Raw genomic sequence first — 22,099 nt, 5'->3', positions numbered from 1 at the left:
AAGCCAAATTAGAAGCTGAGAGAAGAGTTGAGACCATTATAATCATCTATTTTTTTCTTGCTTTCTTGCTTGCTTGCTTGCTTGCTTGCTTTCTTGCAATGAGGGTTAAGTGACTTGCCCAGGGTCGCACACCTAGTAAGTGTCAAGTGTCTGAGGGTAAATTTGAACTCAGGTCCTCCTGACTCCAGGGCCGGTGCTCTATCCACTGTGCCACCTAGCTGTACCCCCATTGTAATAATATAAAAGAAAGTCGACACAGGCCCAAACTAGGGTAGAGTAGAAAGGATTGGAAAAAAATAAGGAAGGGGTGGCTAGGTGGCGCGGTGGATAAAGCATCAGCCCTGGATTCAGGAGTTCCTGAGTTCAAATCTGGCCTCAGACACTTGACACTAACTAGCTGTGTGACCCTGGGCAAGTCACTTAACCCCAGTGCCCCATTAAAAAAAAAAAAAAGGTGTTTCAGAAGAAGGAATCTGTTTTATCTCACCTGGGTTTTCAAGTTGCTTTTGTTTAACCCCCTTTTCTCCAACTGAGTTCTACTTCCTTTATTTTTTCTACTCTATTAGCAACATTTGGTACATTGGAGTGAGGGAGAGGGAAATTCAAAGATGCCTAAAGTTTTCATCTTGAGAGATTGGAAAAAAATTGGTACCATCAGCAGAAATGGGAAGGTTATCAAGATGAAACATGCTTTGCATGGAAGATTTGTTTAGTTTTGGATGTGTCAAGTTTGAAGCATTGGCCAGATACTTAACCAGAACTGCACTGCAGAGAGGAGGAAATAAGGGACTAGGGCTCAGAGAAGAGGCCAGAACTTGACATAACAGGTTGAAGGTCTTCTCCAGAGGGGCGACAAACCTTTGTAGTGGATAAAATTTCATTGGAAAGAGATTAGAGAGGAGAGGGCTTTGGGGGCTACTCACATTAAGGTGATAAGAGAAGGAAAAGAAACTAGCCATTCATCACACTGGTCAGTGAGGTAGGAGGAATGAGAAAAGCAGTGTCATGGAAAACCAAGAGAGGAGACAGTATCAAGAACAACAGATCAATCAAAATGCTGAGCTGAGTGCTGGCAATACAAAGAAAAGCAAAACCACTCCCTACCTTCAAGGACCTCTGATCCTAATGAAGAAGACCATATGTAAATAACAAGATATATACAGAATAGACCAGAAGGAATCTCAAAGGGAAGATACTAGGAGCTGGAGTGACCAGGAAAGTCCTAGTGCTAAAGAATGGATTTGAGCTGAGACAGAAGCAACAGAGAGGTCAGGAGGATGAAATTTGAGATGTGGCCATACTTTAGATTTGGCAGTTAAGCCATTGCTTTACTAGTAACCCTTGGAAAGAACAGTTTTCAATAGAATGGTGAGATTCGAAGACTTTATGTAGTTGGTAAAAAAGCTTAGTAGCCTTGATAGCTAAGAGACAGAGCAAGAATTATAGCTGGAAGAATGGTATCAGGATCAAGATAAGGTTTTTTGTTTGTTAGGACAAGGGATGATCTGACCATGTTTGTTTGGAAATATTGAAGATGGGGGTGGCGGTGAAACCAGAAAGACATGACTAATGGAATGATCAGGTAGGTGGTGTAATAAGTAGCACATTGGACTTGGAGTCAGGAAGACCTGGGTTGAAATCCTGCCTCAGACACTTAATAACTTTGTGATCCTGTGCAAGTCACTTAACCTCTCCCAGACTCAGTGTCTTCATCTGTAAAATATGGATGATACTGCCTACAAGAGTTGTTATGAGGATCAGATGAGATACATGTAGAGTGTTTTTTAAACCACAAAATATTATTGGGGCAGCTAGGTGGTACAGTGGATAGAGCACCGGCCCTGGAGTCAGGAGGACCTGAGTTCAAATCTGGCCTCAGACACTTAGCACTTACTAGCTGTCTGACCCTAGGCAAGTCACTTAGCCGATTGCCTCACCAAAAATATAATAATAACAATAATAATAATAATATTTATTATTTAATAATATCTATTATTAGGTCCTAGAAAACATGGGAGGGGTGGAAAGGCTCACAGTTGGGTATAAGGTGAAAGATGAAGACACCAGTGTGAATCTCCACAGTTACATGTTGTAGTAAAAGTTAAAGTCATGTGTTAGAAGAGAGGAGAACAGATGTTGGGGCTCGGCATCTTGAGGTTTAGAACAGCTGCTGTGGGGGATATAACAGGGAGTTAGTAATGCATGTATAATGGACCCTGTCAGCATTGCTTGGGGACATCCTGTAGCACTGCTCCTCTTCTCTGGAGTAGAAGTAAAGAAAATAGATAAGAGAGGTGATGAAAGGTTGGTATTACAAGGATAGGAATCACAAGTGTGGCGCAAAGGTCTATCATTGAAATACCTCACTATAGGTTCAGAGTTGTTAAACATAGATGGGAGGAAGATGCAGGGAGGCACACTGAGAATAAAAAGCAAGTTTAGGAGGTGTCTAAAGCTGGGAAGACTGTAGGTTGTGGCCCGAGAGGGAAATAACAAAGATGAAGATTTTGGAAATTGCCTAGCTTCCTGAATGGTGAGCTCAGTCCGGGTTTTTGTTTTTTTGTTTGTTTGTTTTGGTTTGGTTTGGTTTTGGCAAGGCAGTTGGGGTTAAGTGACTTGCCCAGGGTCACACAGCTAGTAAGTGTCAAGTGTCTGAGGTCAAATTTGAACTCAGGTCCTCCTGAATCCAGGGCTGATGCTCTATCCACTGTGCCACCTAGCTTCCCCCTCAGTCCGGGTTTTGATAATCCTAATAGATAGCAAAAAGGATGGAAGTCATAACTGATGAGCAGGTTAAGGAATTGAGAGACTAAGGGATGCTGAGAGGATCATCAGTTTGAACATTATTATTCACAAAGATGATGATGGGATAGAAGGGAGAAAAGAAAGTAAGCTGAGTCCTGAAATCAGTGAGGAAAATGAGAGAGCATCCCAAAGGTTAGGGTAGCAAAAAGCACCTGGAGAAAAAAGGTAGAGTGAACTTCAAAGGCGCAATATTTGTTGAGTAATCATCCTTGTCTGCTGTACTGTAACAGATATGTATTATTGTGGTTAAAATGTGGTTTAGATGTAACACTCAGTTGGCATAAGAGGCCTTCTGTATCTAGTGAATTAAGGCTTTATATTTAATCCTCTCTCTCTCTCTCTCTCTCTCTCTCTCTCTCTCTCTCTCTCTCTCTCTCTCTCTCTCCCTCCCTCCTTCCCTCTCCCTACCCCCCCTTCTCCCCTCTCTCTCCCTCTTTTCCTCTCTTCCTCTCTCCCTTGTAAATATTGAATAGACAGATTACTCCAGCAGCTCTTTCCATGTCTGGGCACATATGAATACCATTCTTTAATTTGTGGCCACAGCTGCTGTTTGCAGAGATCCTTGCTTTTGGCACCTCTCGCTTTTTAACTCTCAGTTGGCTGAAATTCAGTCTTTGTTCCAAAAGAGCCAGCCGATTCCTGATTGCTGATGGCAGGGCTGGTCTCTGTGTTGCTGTTGCAGTTCATCATTATGCCGTATTGCCGGGGATTAGGATTCAGTGAGTCTCGAAATATTGCTCATATTCATCCTAATGAACTCATTCATGCTGCCAAACAAGGCGAATCTGAAGATGCTGCTCTTGATGCTAGGAGTCACCAGCTTGTGGCATATGTGGCAAAGGTGATACAAAAGATGACTTTTTTCAGTGCAGATGCCCAAAGAACCTTTCCCCCAAAGCTCTGTTGCTTCTGGAGCTCATTGTTTCTTGTCATGTTTATATGACCCGGCAATCAAAAACATACTAATTCTGTTTCTCACTTAGGCTCTTCTGGTCTCCACAGATTTTCCCTTTGAAAAGGGTTAAGATGGAGTCTGATGTGTGTGATTATGAATTCTTGTGTAGACACAGACCTCTGTGGAGGGCTGCCTGGCCCATGAAAGCTGAATGTGGAAACCTAATCCTGACTATTGGCATCTTTGGTTATAGGGTCTGAGCGAGACAAAACAGAAAATGAAAAAGGAACATGCTGAATTTGAGAGAGAGATATCCGACATTCTATCATTTGTCTCTTTTTTTCCCCCCTCAGATCTCTTAGAAAAGTCTCGTGTTGTTAAGCAGCCAAGAGGTGAAAGGAACTTCCACATTTTCTATCAGCTCTTGTCGGGAGCCTCTGAAGATCTGCTTCGTAAGTATTGGTCTTCTTCGTGATGCTGTCTCAGCAGTCACTTTGAGAGCATCCATGAGTTCTATTCACTTTTTTATTTCCCTTGAATTCTCATGTCTAAGAGAGGCCTGCAGTATCTCAAATGGTTTCACTTTGTTGCCATTAAATTACTATTAGGCAGAAGAGGTGGTAAAATGAGTGAGGCAGGCATCATGGAAGTGAGTTGAACCCAGGTACCTTATTGATGATGCCCGGTGTGTTTGTGTTTATGGTCCAACAGAGAAGCTCAAACTAGAACGGGACTTCAGCAGATATAACTACTTGAGCCTGGACTCTGCCAAGGTGAATGGAGTGGACGATGCGGCAAATTTCCGGACAGTTAGGGTCAGTACTCCTATTTATGATGACACATATCCCAACACTGCATCTCTGAAACTGACTTACTGATGTCTATGGAAAACCCAGAATGTTTCTTATAATATAAACTTCTAGGGTGGTGAGGTGTTTTAAGAATGCTTCAGCTTTAAAAAAACAAAACAAAAAAAACCACTTTATTTTTGTCTAGGTTAGTGATTTCATCACCAATGGTGCTTAGAATTGATGAAAATCCTCCCTCTATGCAAGTTAGCAATTCCTCTATATGTTAGAGTTATAAACAGCTGATTAGGGAACGGAGAAATTAAGGAGTTTGCCTACAATCATTCATAGAATTTGTTAGAGGCTAGACTTGAACCCAGGACTTTTTGATTTCAAGTCTGTCCTTGTATCCATTGCCATGTTGCCCTCCTCTCTCATGCTTTATTAACTCAAATTAACGCAGTGCCACAAGGGTGGAATTCCAGGAGCAATATCACCAAAAAAAAAAAAAAAAAAAAGGAGCAAGAAAGTTCCTTCTTAAATTACCCCAAGGTTCTCATCTTTGAGAGCTATTGAGCATTGAATCATAGGTGCAGTTATCGATTTGGAAATGGAAGGGACCTTTAAGACCACAGAATTTCACCCCCTCATTTTATAGATGAAGTTAAGGCAGAGAGAGATTAACTCAATTACTAGGTGTCTGGGGCAGGAATTGAACCCAAAATTTGTTGGACTCAAAAGTCCAACACTCTTTCTACCGTGGCTTTAGTTCCAGTGTATTTATAGTCAAAATTGAGTGATTTGTTACCTCGGGATAATGTATGAGAGATTTTATAAAGGAAAAAATGACAAGACTTGGCAACAAATTGGATATGGGAGTAGGGTGGTTGAAAGTGTGAAACAGAATGACTCGTAGATTGTGAGTGATGGGGGGGATGATGGCGCTCTTGACGGGAAAAGCAAAGTTCAGAAAGTTCATATTTTCCCATTGCTTTTGCTCCTAATGTATTTCTTTTCAGAAATGACTTTTAAAAACAATTCCCTTAAATTAATGAAAATCACATGCTTCCTTTTCCCAGAATGCCATGCAGATCGTGGGCTTTATGGATCATGAAGCCCAGTCTGTCTTGGAAGTAATAGCAGCAGTGTTAAAACTGGGGAACATTGAGTTCAAGCCTGAATCTCGAGTGAATGGTTTAGATGAAAGCAAAATCAAAGATAAAAATGGTAAGTCAGTGAACTTTTGTGTAGCAAGTTTGCTTTGAACTTCTGCCCAGTTTTAAGTCTCAAACATACAATGATTGTACCTATATATCTTCGGTCGCTCCATCTGAGCATTACTTTGCCTGGTATTTAAGCTCCACCTAATTGTAATCCTAAGTAAATTCTGAGCATATGAATGCTTGGGGAAAAGTCACTTGGAATGAATTGGTAGTGGAAGCTAATAGAGAAAGCAGTTAAAATTCTTATGATAAATTTTTAGAGTGTGTTTTGCATCATAGAGTCACATTCTGGGTTTTTGTTTGTTTAGTTTTGTTTCTCTTTTTTTTTTTCTCCACAGAGCTGAAGGAAATCTGTGAGTTGACGGGCATCGATCAGTCGGTCCTAGAAAGGGCATTCAGCTTCCGAACGGTTGAAGCCAAACAGGAAAAAGTTTCGACAACACTAAATGTGGCTCAGGTAAAACCCCAAACCCTAACTGGATCCCTTTGTTGTCTAAGTGAGGATAATAGAGGCACTGCCCTTTTTACTTCAATTTTCATGAATGTGGTGGACTCGGGTCCCCGGCAGCATGGACAATCCAATCTAGTAGTCTCCATAATTGTTACATATGGAGTCACTTTTATTTAGGTGTTTGTTTAAACAAAGATCTTACTTAAATCAATTTTGTGTTTCTTTTTTTTTTTCTGGCTTAATCAGAACAAAAACTGTAAGCATGTCCTTCATTTTCTCTTACAAGGATATTAAAGTGAATGTTTCCTTTATGTGTTAAAATACTGAGTCCTTTCTCGCAGTGAGATTGGCATTAACTGGATATTTAAGTGATTTTTTTTCTTTCTAACAATGGTAGTAATAATAATGATAAGGATATTCTATACTTGCAGAATACTTTTTTTTTTTTTTAGTGAGGCAATTGGGGTTAAGTGACTTGCCCAGGGTCACACAGCTAGTAAGTGTTAAGTGTCTGAGGCCAGATTTGAATTCAGGTCCTCCTGACTCCAGGGCCGGTGCTCTATCCACTGCGCCACCTAGCTGTCCCCAGAATACTTTTTGAATTTCAAAGTGAATTCACATGCATGATATAATTTTGATCCTCTCTGTGTTCAAGATAGGGAGTGTAGGTGTTCTTATTGTCCTCTTAAAAATGAAAGAAACTAAGATACAGCTTAGGTCTGTTACCCAGTTTCTCACCAGTCAGAAGAGTAAGAGCTAGACCTGGGGTTTCATATCTCTTCATTACTGTATTTACTTAGTTCTTGTATATGTTTTAGTTTAGTCCCATCTCCTTCAGAGTAGTGGAATGCAGGGTATGGTTCAGCTTCAGAGTCCTCTGCATGCCTTCCTATTATATATCTGGAATAATGGTAGATTCAAATCACAAGCTTCATATGATTCTACATTCTTTACAAAGATGAATACTCCTTTTTGGGTAAAAAAAAATACGGAGGTTTTGTACTTTGTATAAGTTAGAGAAGAATTTTGTCTAACACCTGAGAAATGCTAGCAATATATTTTCCATTAAAAAAAAGATTGGCTATTTCTCATTTTAGAAGAGGTTTTTTTAAAAAATTGTACTTCGCATTGTGTTTCTTACTGGGTGAATACAGCTTGTAGTCACTTTTTTTTTTTTTTTTTAGTGAGGCAATTGGGGTTAAGTGACTTGCCCAGGGTCACACAGCTAGTAAGTGTTAAGTGTCTGAGGCCGGATTTGAACTCAGGTACGCCTGACTCCAGGGCTGGTGCTCCATCCACTGTGCCACCCAGCTGGCCCTGTAGTCACTTTTTAAAAAGAGGATCATGAAGTTAGAGCTTGAAGGGTCATGTAGTCCAACCCTCATTTTATAGATAAAAAAAATTGAAGCCCAGAAAGGTTGTCACTTTCCCAAGATCCACAGGTATAGAAAGTGGTATGTTTTATATTCAAATCCAGATTTTTAAAAATTAATTTTGGAGTCAGTGGTGTTAAATGACTTGCCCAGAGTCACACAACTATTAACTATTTGATTTCATATCCTTCTGGCTCCAAGCCTGTTGCTCTATCCACTGCAGCACCTAGGTATCCCCAAATGCATCACTCTTCCTACTTTACCAGGCTTCTTTAGTCATTAATTCTTTGTGTGGGGTGGGGGTGGGGGGGCAGTTGGGGTTAAGTGACTTGCCCAGGGTCACACAACCAGTAAGTGTCAAGTGTCTTAGGTCGAATTTGAACTCAGGTCCTCCTGACTCCAGGGCCAGTGCTCTATCCACTGTGCCCCCTAGCTGCCCCTTGTCATTAATTCTTTCTGAAATGTTTTGAATTTTGAACCCTGGCTTTTGAGCCTTCTAGCCAATTATGAATAATGTGAATTATTTGAGGAAAGGCCTCAGTGAGAATGCCATTTTCCTTTGTTTGTTGCTTTTCCTTTGTGCCCTTAACCATTTCCTCCTTAACCAAGTCCTGTGTGTCTCTCAAACTAACTTATGAGCTTTTAAAAAAAAAATTGCATGCATCACTGCTGAAAAAAAGTCCCCACATTTTCTCCTCTTATTTTTGGTATGAAATAGTTCATAGAATCATAGGCTTAGAGTTGGAAGGTGGGTCAATATTCAACCAGACCAACCTTCTTCCCAAAATATAGATTTTTTTTCCTATGACATCTCTTTGTTTGGGGGGAAAAAAAATCAAATATAGTGATAAGTTTTTTAAAATGTGTAAATGTGTTTAAAAAATATACATACATATTTCTGCCAGTCCTTTCATGTCAAATGGAGGGGGTTTTTTTGTTTTGTTTTTTTACCACTCTTCCCCCCCCCCCCCAGCCAAATGAGGATTTATTAACTTTTCCTCATACCTTAAATTCTTCCAAACTGGTATCATTTTTAATGCCCCATGGCTTTCACTCCCTGAAGAATTCAGATCTTTTCTTTGATATGGTGACTCATACGTAATTAGCATTTCAAACATTGTATGATATTGAGCAATAGTCCAGCTTCCTCTGACCAAATCAAGGCTGAAACCTTGAGGCTCTCTAAGATAATTTCCCAATGAGGACCCTTTACTCTACTCAAGTCAGTCATCTCACTGGCCTTCATGTGTGCCTATGCCATGCTAATTGCTTTCCCTGAATGATATCAGAAATCCCTCCACTTGGAAAATGAGCCTAATATCTGCCTCGCTTAGCTTTCACTGTTGTTGTGAGGATCTGCTGTGAGAGTAGGTGCAAAAGTGCTTTTAAAAGCACCAAGGCTGATTCAAGTATAAGGCATCATTATTCAATCAAGGCCATATGGAAAGGGAGAGAGTTGTCAGAATCGGAACTGGGTCTGGGAAAGGTCAGTCACGTTAAGGTGGCGGCGGGTAGTAGAAACTGAGACCGAAGGTGATCTACACATCAAGGACATTTTAATATAGAGGATGGGTCAGAAGTCATGATGTTTTAATAACTTTTTGAAAATTATTTTTCTTTGATGCCATTTATGAGATTAGATTTTTCACAGGTAATGTAAATTCATGTCCTATATATACTGTATATGACGCTATGGGATTGTAAATTAAAGACAAAAAATAAAGGAATTATTTAATTTCGAAACCCCCTTTGTGACTTGTGGCCCACCGTGTATAAGAGGAATGGAAGGAACTACATAAATAGAAGTAAAGGGTAAAGCTATTTTAAGGAAGTGAAAGCTGGGGGAAAGAACATTGGGCCAGTGTTTGGGAGGGGAGGTATCTGTCAGAAAGTTTCCAACTTATTTGGGTCTCCTATTTCTGTTTCTGTTATATGCTTCCCATGGGGAAGTCATGGCTTTCCTTAAACCAGTATTAGGGAGGAGGACTTTACTGTCCGTTGTCATGTTAAACAAAGTATATTTGCAGCTCCTGACTGGCAGAGAGGTTATGGACTTGGGATGGAGGGTATGGCAGGGAGAGTGTCAGATGGAGGCAAAGGAGGAAGCCACCTAGTCTGAGTAAGGGAAAGTCCTCTTATCTGCTGAGGTCTGGAGTGTCAACCAGGAAGTATTGACACCTATAGTATAATGAGTACTTCCTGTTTCCCCCATTAGAATATCAATTTGCCATAGTTAGGTCACCCACGTGACAGATAACAGAATTGTTCTAACCTTTTTGGAGAAAGCCAAAATGCTTATGTATTTTAGGGGACTTCTAAAACTTTAAATTATTGAGAATAAGGAAAGTGAACACCTATAAAATAGGCCTGATTTTCCTTTTCTCTATGAGTGGCCTTTGAAACTTACTAATAATAGCAACAACAATAATAGTACTTATAATGCCATAAGATTTGCAAAGTGTTATACCTGTTGTCTCATTTGAGTTTCACAACAACCCTGTGATATGGGCGTTATAGAAATTAAGGCTGTGATTTGCCTGGGATCACACAGCTAGTCATTGTCTGAGGCAGAATTTGAACTCAGGTTTTCCAGATTCCACGTCCACCATGCTTACCATTGCATTACCTACCTTCTTAACCATAGCACAAAAACTACAAACAGTAGTAAGGCTTATTTTAACAAAGAAACAAAGCCAAGAATCTTGTGAATTTAGGAGATAGTCTTCAGGGGCAGCTAGGTGGCGCAGTGGATAGACCACCAGCCCTGGAGTCAGGAGTACCTGGGTTCAAATTTGGCCTCAGACACTTAACACTAGCTGTGTGACCCTGGGCAAGTCACTTAACCCCAATTGCCTCACTTTAAAAAAAAAAAAGGAGATAGTCTTCAGGTAGAGGGAGGAAATGGTGTTATGGGAATCTCTGGTCACAGAATTGGTTCCTAAAAAAGTTTGGGAAAGAAAAATATAATTTGAATTTCTTTTAAAACATTTCTAGGGGCGGCTAGGTGGCGCAGTGGATAAAGAACCGGCCTTGGATTCAGGAGTACCTGAGTTAAAATGCGGCCTCAGACACTTGACTTACTAGCTGTGTGACCCTGGGCAAGTCACTTAACCCCCATTGCCCAGCCAAAAAAAAAAAAAAAACATTTCTAGTGGGGCAGCTAGGTGGCACAGTGGATAAAGCACCGGCCCTGGATTCAGGAGGGACCTGAATTCAAATCCGGCGTCAGATACTTGACACTTACTAGCCCTGTGACCCTGGGCAAGTTACTTAACCCCTATTCCCCTGCCCAAAAAACAAAACAAAACATTTCTAATGAGTGTATGTCTGTGTTTTACTTATTTTTTATTCATTCTTTCTTTCTCCACTGCAGTTAACCAATTTTTATCTCTCCCTTTCTATTTCCTTTTGATTTTTTTTCTCTATGGATAGAGTCTGATCTTTTGAAAAAAACTAACTTTGTCTCTCATTTATATAATCTAGACTTTTTATGCTTCTTTTTTAAATAGTGCATTAATATGTAATAGTGTATTATATAGTAACATTTAATTGTTAGCCATTTTTATTATTTCAACATTTAAAAGGATTTAGGACCTAGAGGAGTGATCTAGGTTAAGGTCAGGCCCAGGCAGTCTACCTTTTCTTGTTGTAGCTGCTACTAAACAGTTCATTCATTCAAAAAGCATTTATTAAGTGTATTCTAGTCACTGTAGTAGGCACTAGGAGTACACAATTGAAGAAGGCTGGAACCTTTCTATTTTGTTCTAAAGCAGTGGATTTTAATCTCTGTGTGTATATGTGTATTTGTGTGCTCTAAAGATGAGGCCTTTAAAATAATTTTGTAGAGATTGGTTTAAAGGAGATTTGATTGGCATGTGAATAAAAGCATTTATTAAACACTTGCTATGGACCAATCACAATTTCAGGAAATAGCTGAAATACTCCTTTACTTTTTTATTTTTCTGTTTTAATATCAAAACATTTTTTAAAAGATATTATTATTACTGTGTTTGCTTGAGCTATTATTCCTAATTCCCTCACTAAGGATCTCTCCATGCATCTCTGGAAGGAAATAAAAATCTTTTTAAAGGGGCCAGATTCTTTCTGCCTAGTTTTAAATAGTTAAACCTGTTTTCTCATAATGCCTGTAAAAGTAGTGATTACAGTCATTGTGTCTGTGTATTTTTAATAGGCTTATTATGCCCGTGATGCCCTGGCTAAGAACCTTTACAGCAGGCTGTTCTCCTGGTTGGTGAATCGAATCAATGAAAGCATCAAGGTAATAACTGTATTTGGACAGAACAATCTGTTGATATAACAGTGGAAACTTAAAGGCACCAGTGGATTAAATATTACTAATTATAATTGAAATGAAACCTAATATTTTCTTAAGTGATCAGTGGCATTTAAAAAATAATTTTGTAGAGATTGGCTTAAAGGAAATTTGATTGGCTTATGAACAAAAGCATTTATTAAATACTTGCTGGACCAATCACAGTTTCAGTAAATATCTGAAATAGTCCTATCCTCCTTTGCTTTTTTATTTTTCTGTTTCAATATCAAGACATTTTTTTAAAAGTTGTTTTTAACCATTATTTTAAAATATCTCAGTAGAAATAAGCAATTAGTAAAAGAAGTGATAGACTGAATGGGTTTTAGAAAATTTGGATTCTGGCTCTTCCTGCTGCTAACCAGCTATGTAAACCCTTTTCAAATCATTTAGCTTATTTGTACTTTTGTCACTAAAATAAGGAGGAGAGGAAGTTTTATTCAGAGCCAAGAGTAGGAAAAATCAAAAGAAGCAACTAACTGCCTCAAACACAGCAGGTAGAGAGAGGTGGTACGAGTTGCATATTTTATTATTGTACAGTGCAGAATATGATATGACGTTGTAATATAACAACAGAATACAACATGACATAATGCAACATAACATAATGTAGTGTAACATGATAACTACAGAAAGGTCTACTCTCCATGACACATAGGAGGAATTTGTCTCATAAGTATTAAATTGCAGTGAAGGCTTCAAGCTCAGATGTATAGTGACATGAGGTGCACAGTTTTAAAACCTTTCATTGAATGTGCAGATATGTTGTATGTCTCTTGTTTGAAGCCAGAAACCTAAGGGGACCCTTCTAATTCTAAAATGCTATAAATCTGTTTTATTAAATTAAGGACTTTGATGTCACATGGACTGACTTACTTACTAGTAAGATTTCTCGAAGAATCATTGCTGATTTATGATCTTTTTCATATACTTAACAAATTAAGCTCATGCCCTCCTTTAATATTAGATGCTTTGTAAAGAAAACCATGGTGTAATGAATTCACGTGATTGGTCACTAATCCTCGTTTTGCTTTGCTAATTTTATGGTAATGATTTATTTCATGCTGAAATTACAACTCTTGTTTCTTACTTAAGGCACAAACAAAAGTGAGAAAGAAGGTTATGGGAGTTTTGGACATTTATGGCTTCGAGATTTTTGAGGTAAGTTGGCTGAGAATTAAATGATTTGGTGGTAAAGTTACAGTACCCCTTAGTATCCATTAGCCCCAGGTCTGAATATATCATGAACATCATGCAGATTTAGTGTAGGATTTTTCTATAGTTGAGCCACCACTGTGTTGAATGCAATGCTGTTTTTAAACAATTTATTCTTAGAATAGCAAGTAAATTTTAAAAACACAGATTCAAACTTTGGACTGTGATCATACACCTCCAGACTACCTAGATATTTATAGCATGCTAATTTGTGTGTTCATTTCCATAATTTATGGGAGAAGAAGGTAGTATAGTACTGTGGAAAGAGCTTGAAAGGTACACCTAAATTTTATTCCAGCTCCTGTCATTAAAAAGTTATGTGAGGGGCAGCTAGGTGGCGCAGTAGATAAAGCACCAGCCCTGGATTCAGGAGGACCTGAGTTCAAATCCAGCCTTAGACACTTGACACTTACTAGCTGTATGACCCTGGGCAAGTCACTTAATCCTCATTGCCCTGCCCCCTCCCCCATCCCCCCCCAAAAAGTTATGTGCCCTTGGAAAGGTCCCGTAGTGTTTCTGATCCTCCATTGCTTCATCTATAAAAAATCGGTTATGTCTTCTCTAAGATCCCTCCTTAGTTCTATTTGATGCCATAGATGTGATTCTGTGATCTGAATTATTCTGCGAAGGCTGAAATAATTTCTGTGTGTATTAATATTCATCACTGTTGAATAGACCAACATATGTAGAAAATATGACAATGTACAAGCAGTACCTCCTGCTTGCTCATATATGATTCAACATTGAGAATGCATTTCTTCTGTTTTTTTGTTATTGTTTTGGTTCTTTTGCGGGGCAATCCAGGGTTCAATGCTTTCAATCCATTGCACCACCTAGCTGCCACCGAGAATGCATTTCTTATAGAGTATTTGGTAAAAAATAATTCTGTGTTATGTGACTAAATGGTAGTACTTTATATGCAGATATAAGATAGCTTATTAAAGTCTAAGAACTCATGTTCCTTGTTTAAAAAGAAATGAGGTAGATTGGAGTCTTTGTGTGGCCCTTAAATTCTCTTTTAACTTGAAAATAACTTTTTTTTCCTCCATGGATTTGCCAGTTCTTAACACTTGTAAGCCCTGCACAGGATCCAGCAAAAGGCCTTTCAAAGAGTAGACATTCAATATGTATTGATTCATAGAATCGTAGAACAGTTTGGAATGTCTGGAAAGGTCAGGTCACTTTAGCCTAATACTTGTCTGAAGGGATTAATTGAATGAAATGGACTTGGTCCATTTCAGGAGTCCGCCTCTTAAAATGTCTAGCATGAGATGGCTAATTGCAACCCCCACATCAGGCTACTACCTACCTACCTACCTACCTACCTACCTACCTACCTACCTACCTACCACTCTCTCTGTCTCTCCCTCTGTCTCTGTCTCTGTCTCTGTCTCTCTCTCCCCCCCCCCCCCACCATCACCCCCTTACTTATCAGGAATTGAAATATTAATCCTTCACTTCTCTCCCCTCACTATCCATGCCATTAAGTAAATTTGGAAAATGCAGCTGTTCCACCATAATCCTAGATCATTCCACAGGAAGGACGTGCCCACTGGTGATGTTGTGTATTGTGATCCTGGCTTGGGACCAGCTACCACAGATCACTCTTCTATTGCTTGCAATCTCATGTCCTGGGTCGGTCAGTTTGTCCAGGCATCCCTCTCCTCATTTGTAAAATGAGCAAGTTGGACTAAATGATCTCTAATCTAAATGGTCTCTTCTAGCTCTGAAATTTTGGGGGGGTGGGGCATTGAGGGTTAAGTGACTTGCCCAGGGTCACACAGCTAGTAAGTGTTAAGTGTTTGAGGTCGGATTTGAACTCAGGTTCTCCTGAATCCAGGGCCAGTGCTTTATCCACTGCGCCATCTAGCTGCCCCCAGCTCTGAAATTCTTAATCCTGTAAGGGTGCAAGAACACCAGGGATATTTTAGAGCCAGCTCATATGAGCAGCCAATTTCTAAATTTTCAATGTGAGCATTTACGTCTCATAAATCAGCAGATGATACAAATCAGGGTTTGATTTATTGTTTTGTTGATTGTCTAGACCTAAGAAAGTGTTCATTGTGCAGGTTAAACTTAAAAGTGTGTTGTGCATACATTTTTTTTTTCTGATGAACCAGTTGTTAAATATTTACCAGCATATGGAAGATAAAGCACTTCAGAACAATCCCTCCATAGGTTAGAGATCTGTGATCCATTAGCAGATGTTCTCTTTGCAAAGGGCAGCATAAGAAATCCATTTCAAGAAACAGTTATCTTCATTCACATTCTATGAGTAAGGAAATACAGATGCAGGGTTGAGATGTCTGCATCAATCTCCCTAGAAAAGCCTTGTACAGAATTTGGCCCCTTTCTAGCAAGACTTTGCCTCACTCCCACTAAATGGGAAGAGGCATTACGTTTCATAGTTGGCAGAGACAGAATTTCTCTGCCTGGCATACAGCTTTTCTGAATTTTGGCATTTTTGATAACAGGGCAGATGGTGAGCAGAGCTCTCATTGAAGAAAGTTAAAGGACATGCTTCGTGATGTTTTGAAAAACAAGGAAACTGAAGAGATTTTCTTTGCTGTATCAGCAGAGTATCTCTTAGATGATTCCTCCAGTCCCTTCCAACTCTGGATTCTGTGACCTATATTCTAACTAGCCCAAATTTAATAGGACTTAGTTGGGGGGAATTTTCTTGGAACACCGTAGCATACAGCTTCATAATGGGCGGATTATGGTCTTTCACTTAAGTTTTGGTTTAACTGACATCGTGTCTTCATATAGTAAAACAGACCTAAAGTAGGGAGAAATACAGGGGTTTTTAACCTAACCATAGCTGTGTTCTCAGCTTCTTGACTGTGCCTGGCTCAGAGTAGGCACTGAATGAATGTTTTTGAGTGATTGATGTGAGGTTCAGAACTCTTTTAACTGAAAATATGATAGTTTCATTTGTTTTCCACTTGAACTTTACCTTGTGATTTACGTGGTTGGGGGGGAACTACCTTTGGAGAAGAACCAAGGGCAAGGAAAAAGACAGTGCTCATTTTGCTATTTCGGATTGGAAAAAGGAAAGATACCTCTTTTGCCAAGGAGAGATTTCATTTGTTCCAGAACTGTGGTCTGGGGCTCAGTTTCATGACAGAATTAGTGCTTCAAATTCTGTTATGATAGGAGGATGATGGAACAAGAAAACTTTAAGCTCTGCTTTTAATAGGCTTAACCGCTTAAACTTAGAAGAGACTGCTTTATGCATCTAGAGGCCAGTGTATTCTTTTGTGATAGGAGACAAATATATCTTACAGTATCCTAGTGATTTGTTGATCTTATGATGTAGGCATTCCCACTGTTATCCATATGCTTGTCCATGTTCTTTTGACACTGTGAAACAGATAGGCGGCCATCATCCAGGTGGCATAGAATTGGAGTCAGGAACACTTGAGTTCAAATCCCACCTCAGACACTTAGAAACTAACTGTGTGACTACTGGGCAAATTTCTTAAGCTCTGTCTCAATTTCTTCATTTGTAAAATGAGGATGATAATTATAGCACCTCCATCCTAGTGATACTTGTATAGCGCCATATAAATGCTAGCTTTTTTTTTATCATCCCTTTTGCTGTGTGAATTCTTCCCACTCCCACCCTAACCCTTTTTCTGGTTTTATATCTCTTTGATGATATCCTTAACATCACTCCTGTAATTTTTGTTTATGGTGTATTGCAATGTAATAATACCATATGCTTCGCCATTGTGCTTTGGGTGACTCTCAACTTTCCTTCTTTGGGCACTATATTATTGTGTAACTGACAGAACATCAGTACATAGGCATTTATTAAATACCTACTGTTTGCCAAGCACTGTGATAACCTTTGGGAAGATACATAGTTTAGATAAAACCACAATCCCTGTTTTTAAGATTGTTGTTTGGGAAGGGGTATCCTCATAGATAACTATTCCATGATAAGTCCATTAGAGAAATGTTATGTGAGGTCCTGGGGGAAAGGTTTTTACCATCTGGAATGATCAGGTAAACTTGTCTAAATAACTCAGGATGGGGTTCTGTTGCCTGTACCAAGTGGATGGTCCACTCAGGAGCCCAAATAACCTTTCTTATCTAAGGTTATGTGTGTGTCTGATTGAAGCAGCAGAAATTAGATATGCTTCAGGAATATTCTCATCCAGTTACCTGATGACATCACCTTCTTTGATTCAGGGATATTTCTGACCTGAAAACCCTACTGTAGTCAAAGAAACATTGCATTTGGAGTATGAGGGCCTGGGTTTAGCTACTGGTCCTATATGACGACTACCCAGCTGACCTTGGGGAAGTGACTGAACCCTCTACGGGCCTCACTTTCGCATCTGTATAATGGGAGTGGGGAAGGCTTGGACTAGTTGGTATCTAAGGTATCTTCTTACTCTAACCATGTGATCCTGGGAACCAGTCTTCTGATTAGATTTTTTTTTCCACAAGGGGCCCTCATTTTCAGGACCTTAAACTGTCATCTCAGACCTGATGATGTCACCCTTTTCTCAGGCCTCTTAAGTGTTGTTGACTGTTAGTAAATGGGCCTGGGGTAAGCCTGGCACATGACTCTCCTTTTATTAAGGCAAAACTACCTCAGGCAGAATCCCAGCCCAGAAAGCACTGCTGAGGTATGTGCACTTAAGGGGAACAGAACACTCAAAGGGCGTGTATATGGGATTCTTTACAATGACAAACTCTTAGTTTACTTACACTGCATTTCTAAAGGTTTTGCTCATACTTCTCTGGGAAGACCTCCCCTCCACACTAATCCATCCTCTGTGAGTGTGAATTCCTTCCATTTTAGGCCAGAAGACATTGCCTTTCACAATGTCCACAGACTCTGTGTGTGTGTGTGTGTGTGTGTGTGTGTGTGTGTGTGTGTGTGTGTGTGTGTGTGTGTGTGTGTGTATATATATATATATATATGTACATATGTATGTACCTATATAAGTGTGTACACACACATAATTTAAAGAACCAAATTTGATTCTTCTGAATCAGAACTATTAGATGAGGGCTAAAAGCCATATTGTTTACATAAAGCACTTGAATGACCCATAAGGTTGATAAAAAGTTAATTCTCCTTCTCTGAACTGATTCTTTTATTTGCCTTTTCCTTTTGTTCTTTGAGAAAAATAAAAATGTTAGTTTTTATAGTTGATTGTTCTGTGCTTTGCCCTTTGTATGCCTCCTCAGATTAATCCTTCAGCTATCCTGGTGCTCAGTGATGGGAGATGGGGGTTGGGGGGGGGTGGCCTGTTTTCCTTTCAGGAAGTCTCAGGACAGATTTGGCTTGTTTCTTTCATCTTTTTTTGAAATAAAAGTGGAGACTTTTTTCATCTGTTCCATGTTTGTCACTAGCCCCTACTAGTACCCTGGGATTTTACACAGTGAAGAACTAGGAAACTTACAAAATTGAGTGAAGTAATTGCAAATCAGGAATAAGCATTTATTATAAGCATCTACTATGTGCCTTACTCTATGCTAAATGCTTTACAAATATTGTCTCATTTGATCCTAAGCATTCCAAATATGTTGTGTTTAAGGATAAAATAGACTATAGACTGCAGCCTGTCATTTAAGAGGCTCTCTAGTATGCTTTTTTTTTTTTAGGGCAATGAGGGTTAAGTGACTTGCCCAGGGTCACACAGCTAGTAAGTGTCAAGTGTCTGATACTGGATTTGAACTCAGGTCCTCCTGAATCCAAAGCTGGTGCTTTATCCACTGCGCCACCTAGCTGCCCCTTCACACACACTCTAATCTCTCTCTCTCTCTCCTCTCTTCTCTCACACCCCCACACACTCCCTTGTCCTTAAAAACAACTAATGTGGTCCACTAGAATACTGGGCCTGGAGTCAGGAAGACCTCAGTTCAAATCCACCCTCAGAGGTTTATTAGCTCTATAACCTTGGGCAAGTCACTTAGTTTCAGCTTTTTCAACTGTAAAGAATGTTTGTATGAAAGTATGCAGGGGAGGCTCTTCCCATTTGTTCTTCTGTGCAGATTTTATTTTTCTACTTAATTCTGAGTGTCCATTGGTGCTTTGTAAGATTATAAAAGCTTTGGAATTATTGATGGTTTTAATATATTGGCTTGGATTAGCCATATTTATTTCCCACTGTTTCTGCCAACAATTGCTTCTATGCCTGTTTTGTCTTGGTAGACTAACACTCAGATATTTAATACATTTTGTTGTTATTTCCATTTCTCTAGCAATTTTCCCAGGTTTTTGTGATATATAAAAATGTCACCCCTTTTTTCATTGTTACCTCCATGTCTTTCAAATTCAGTCTTTGTCATGTTCATCTGGTCCATAATTTATTTTTGATCAATTATTGATGGTGATTGCATTCCGTTAGTGGGGGGTTTTTTTTTGAGAATTCTACTGTTGCTAATTTTCTGTCTCTTCTTCTAAGCGTGCTAACTTTTCCATTATAAATTTAATTGCTACTTGAAACACATATTCAAAACTGATATGCTTTTGTTATCAAAGGCATTTTTAGGCGTTATAGGTTTTAGTTTTCTCTCTAACTGGTTTGAATTGAACTTTGTCAGCTATCATTACTGCAGCTCCAGATTTTCTCAAGCTAGCATAGCCTGGTAAATTTTAGTTCAGCCTCTCAATTTATATCCACTTACAGCTTTTGACATTAAATTGTAATGATGGTGATAAGCATGTCTCTTCCACTGAAAAAGCATTTTAAAAAATTAAAGGCTGACCCAACATGCCTTTCGTTTCTTGTCTCTTCCATTTATTCAGAAGTGAATTGAGTTGAAAAAGAATTGTGGCTGTTTAGTTTCAGCCGCTAGGCACTTCCTGCTGTTACTCACGCCATTCACTTTTTGCCACAGCCAACTCTGCCACAAAATGGTTCTTTCTGGCTGACATGCCAAAAGAAGCTTTGAGCAGATTGCTGTATATTTTCTACAGAACACTCTCTGCCTTATAACATATATAACTAATTCCAGGAGATATTCTTTCCTCCCTAACCTGCTGCTCACCCCACCCTAAAAAATAAACCCAGAACATCAAAAATACCTTCCATCATATATTCCCCAGTACTCTGTGATATCCTTAAAATTAGGGATAGAATATAAAGTCAATTTTGATTGGGATTTTGAGAACTATAAGAGGAGGAATAATAGGAAATAGCACAGGAAAGGTGAGTTGAGCTCAGATTTTACCCAGCCTTGAATATCAGGACTAGGAGTTCATATTTCATTAGCAAGGCAATAGGGAGCCGCTGTTAGTGGTTACTTAGCCCCTAAAAAAGTTAGACATGTAGGTGCTAGATAGTGGGACTTTGCACAAAAAGACTGAAATAAAAATCCCCTTTCTAGGGGCTGCTAGGTGGTGCAGTGGATAGAGCACTGGCCCTGGAGTCAGGAGTACCTGGGTTCAAATCCGGCCTCAGACATTTAACACTTACTAGCTGTGTGACCCTGGGCAAGTCACTTAACCCCAATTGCCTCACTAAAAAAAAAAATCCCCTTTCTGTCCTATTAGGAATATCACAGAAACTGGGTCAGAGTTTGGCTTGGTGTGATGGAGGAGAGAGGTCTGAGGACTGAGTTGGGGGATACTGTGGAAAGCAGAGCTGAAACCAGAGCACTGGTGATAGTGCTGAGGACTAAGAAGGAAAGGGAAAGGCATCCCAGGCAACAGCCATCAGAAGAAGAAAATTTTAAGCCTTGTGGTGGAGTTAGGAGTGTCTGGCCATTAGCCCTCTATGAGGCTGTAGTGCTTAAGTAAACTGGAACCTTGCTATGAAACCATTTACAATGCAAAAGTAAATAAGGGTAGTTTGTCTTGGGTTTTATTTAAGGGAGTTTAATTACTCAAGTACCAGAAGAACCTCTCACTCTCATCACATGTATCCCAAGGCTAGAGCTATCTAACTGGGCTCTAGTGCATAATATAAGAGAGTCTAGATCTCATGTGATATGTGCTAGATGAGTAGAGTGTGGCTCAGCCTTTCCTAAAGACTTAATTTCCTTTTTCTGTTCAGCCTTGAGGGATAAATCCAGAAGTGACTAACAGTTCCAGGTATACAACTGAAGTGGAAATGGCAGGGTGGGGGAAGAATAAGGAAGAAATAAATGGAACCAGCTGTCCCCCTAGTCTCCCCTAGGAGGCTTTGGGCCATGAGATAGAGAGGCTGGAAAGAAGTAACCTGCTTATGAATAATTTTGTTCCTTCATGTTTGGGGCTTTTATTATTTATCAAGTTGATTTAGACCAGTCGACTGGAACTGATAGCTTTTCTAAGACTCTAGACAGACAGTGGCATCTGGGGTTTTTGTTTTTTTTTTCCCCAGGGCAATGAGGGTTAAGTAATTTGCCCAGGGTCACACAGCTATTAAGTGTCAAGGGTCTGAGGCCAGATTTGAACTTAGGTCTTCCTGAATCCAGAGCTGGTGTTTTATCCACTGCACTGCCTAGCTGCCCCGAGACAGTAGCATCTTAAAAAGGAAAGAGACCCAATGTAAACCTGACATCATTTAATGTTGTACAAATGAGAGGAAATAGTCTTGTTCTAGATGGAACTGAAGACACAGTGTTACCTTTTGTAGCACAGTCCTACTTACTTTACATTGAAAAACATAATTTTTTAGAATACAAATTAGCCAGAATTTTTCAGATCAAAATCGTTTGTGTGTTGGGTAAGTAAATCTTCTATCATATATTTGTAGTGATGTGTTTGTGTGTGCATGTATGTGAGAAAGAAACACACAGAGATACACACTCCTGAGTATCCACATTGAGATGCTCAGTGTTTTAAGTCCAAAGAATGTTATTGGTTATAATTTCTCTTCATAGAAGCTATCCTGGAGGAAAAAAAATCTCCTTTTGTTTAGTTTTTATTTGTTCTGAAGTGGAGAAGAAACCCTTTGCCCCTGGATCTCATTGCATCTCACCTTCTTGGCGGTGTCTGTTCACCTCTTCCTCAGGTTGTTATTGCAGGTGGATGTGGGATGTGTTGTTGGGCCTGTGTCACACAGACTTC

General features: G+C 39.4%; 1 protein-coding gene across 8 annotated transcripts in view; it reads left to right on the top strand.

Annotated features, from left to right (window-relative positions):
* The window catches only part of MYO1B (myosin IB), a 228,775-nt gene that overhangs the window by 151,543 nt on the left and 55,133 nt on the right, over positions 1–22,099 (top strand). For all 8 annotated transcript variants that reach the window (XM_043994426.1, XM_043994423.1, XM_043994429.1 and 5 more), the window contains exons 8-13: positions 4,054–4,152; positions 4,412–4,515; positions 5,568–5,715; positions 6,050–6,168; positions 11,728–11,814; positions 12,961–13,026. In XM_043994426.1, coding sequence (XP_043850361.1) covers positions 4,054–4,152; positions 4,412–4,515; positions 5,568–5,715; positions 6,050–6,168; positions 11,728–11,814; positions 12,961–13,026 — 623 coding nt within the window. The remainder of the gene's footprint in view (positions 1–4,053; positions 4,153–4,411; positions 4,516–5,567; positions 5,716–6,049; positions 6,169–11,727; positions 11,815–12,960; positions 13,027–22,099) is intronic.

The sequence above is a fragment of the Dromiciops gliroides genome, chromosome 3 (assembly GCF_019393635.1).
Source record: "Dromiciops gliroides isolate mDroGli1 chromosome 3, mDroGli1.pri, whole genome shotgun sequence".
Lineage (NCBI taxonomy): Eukaryota > Metazoa > Chordata > Mammalia > Microbiotheria > Microbiotheriidae > Dromiciops > Dromiciops gliroides.
Note: the sequence above shows the minus strand (reverse complement) of the source record. Positions and strands in the feature narration are given on the sequence as shown.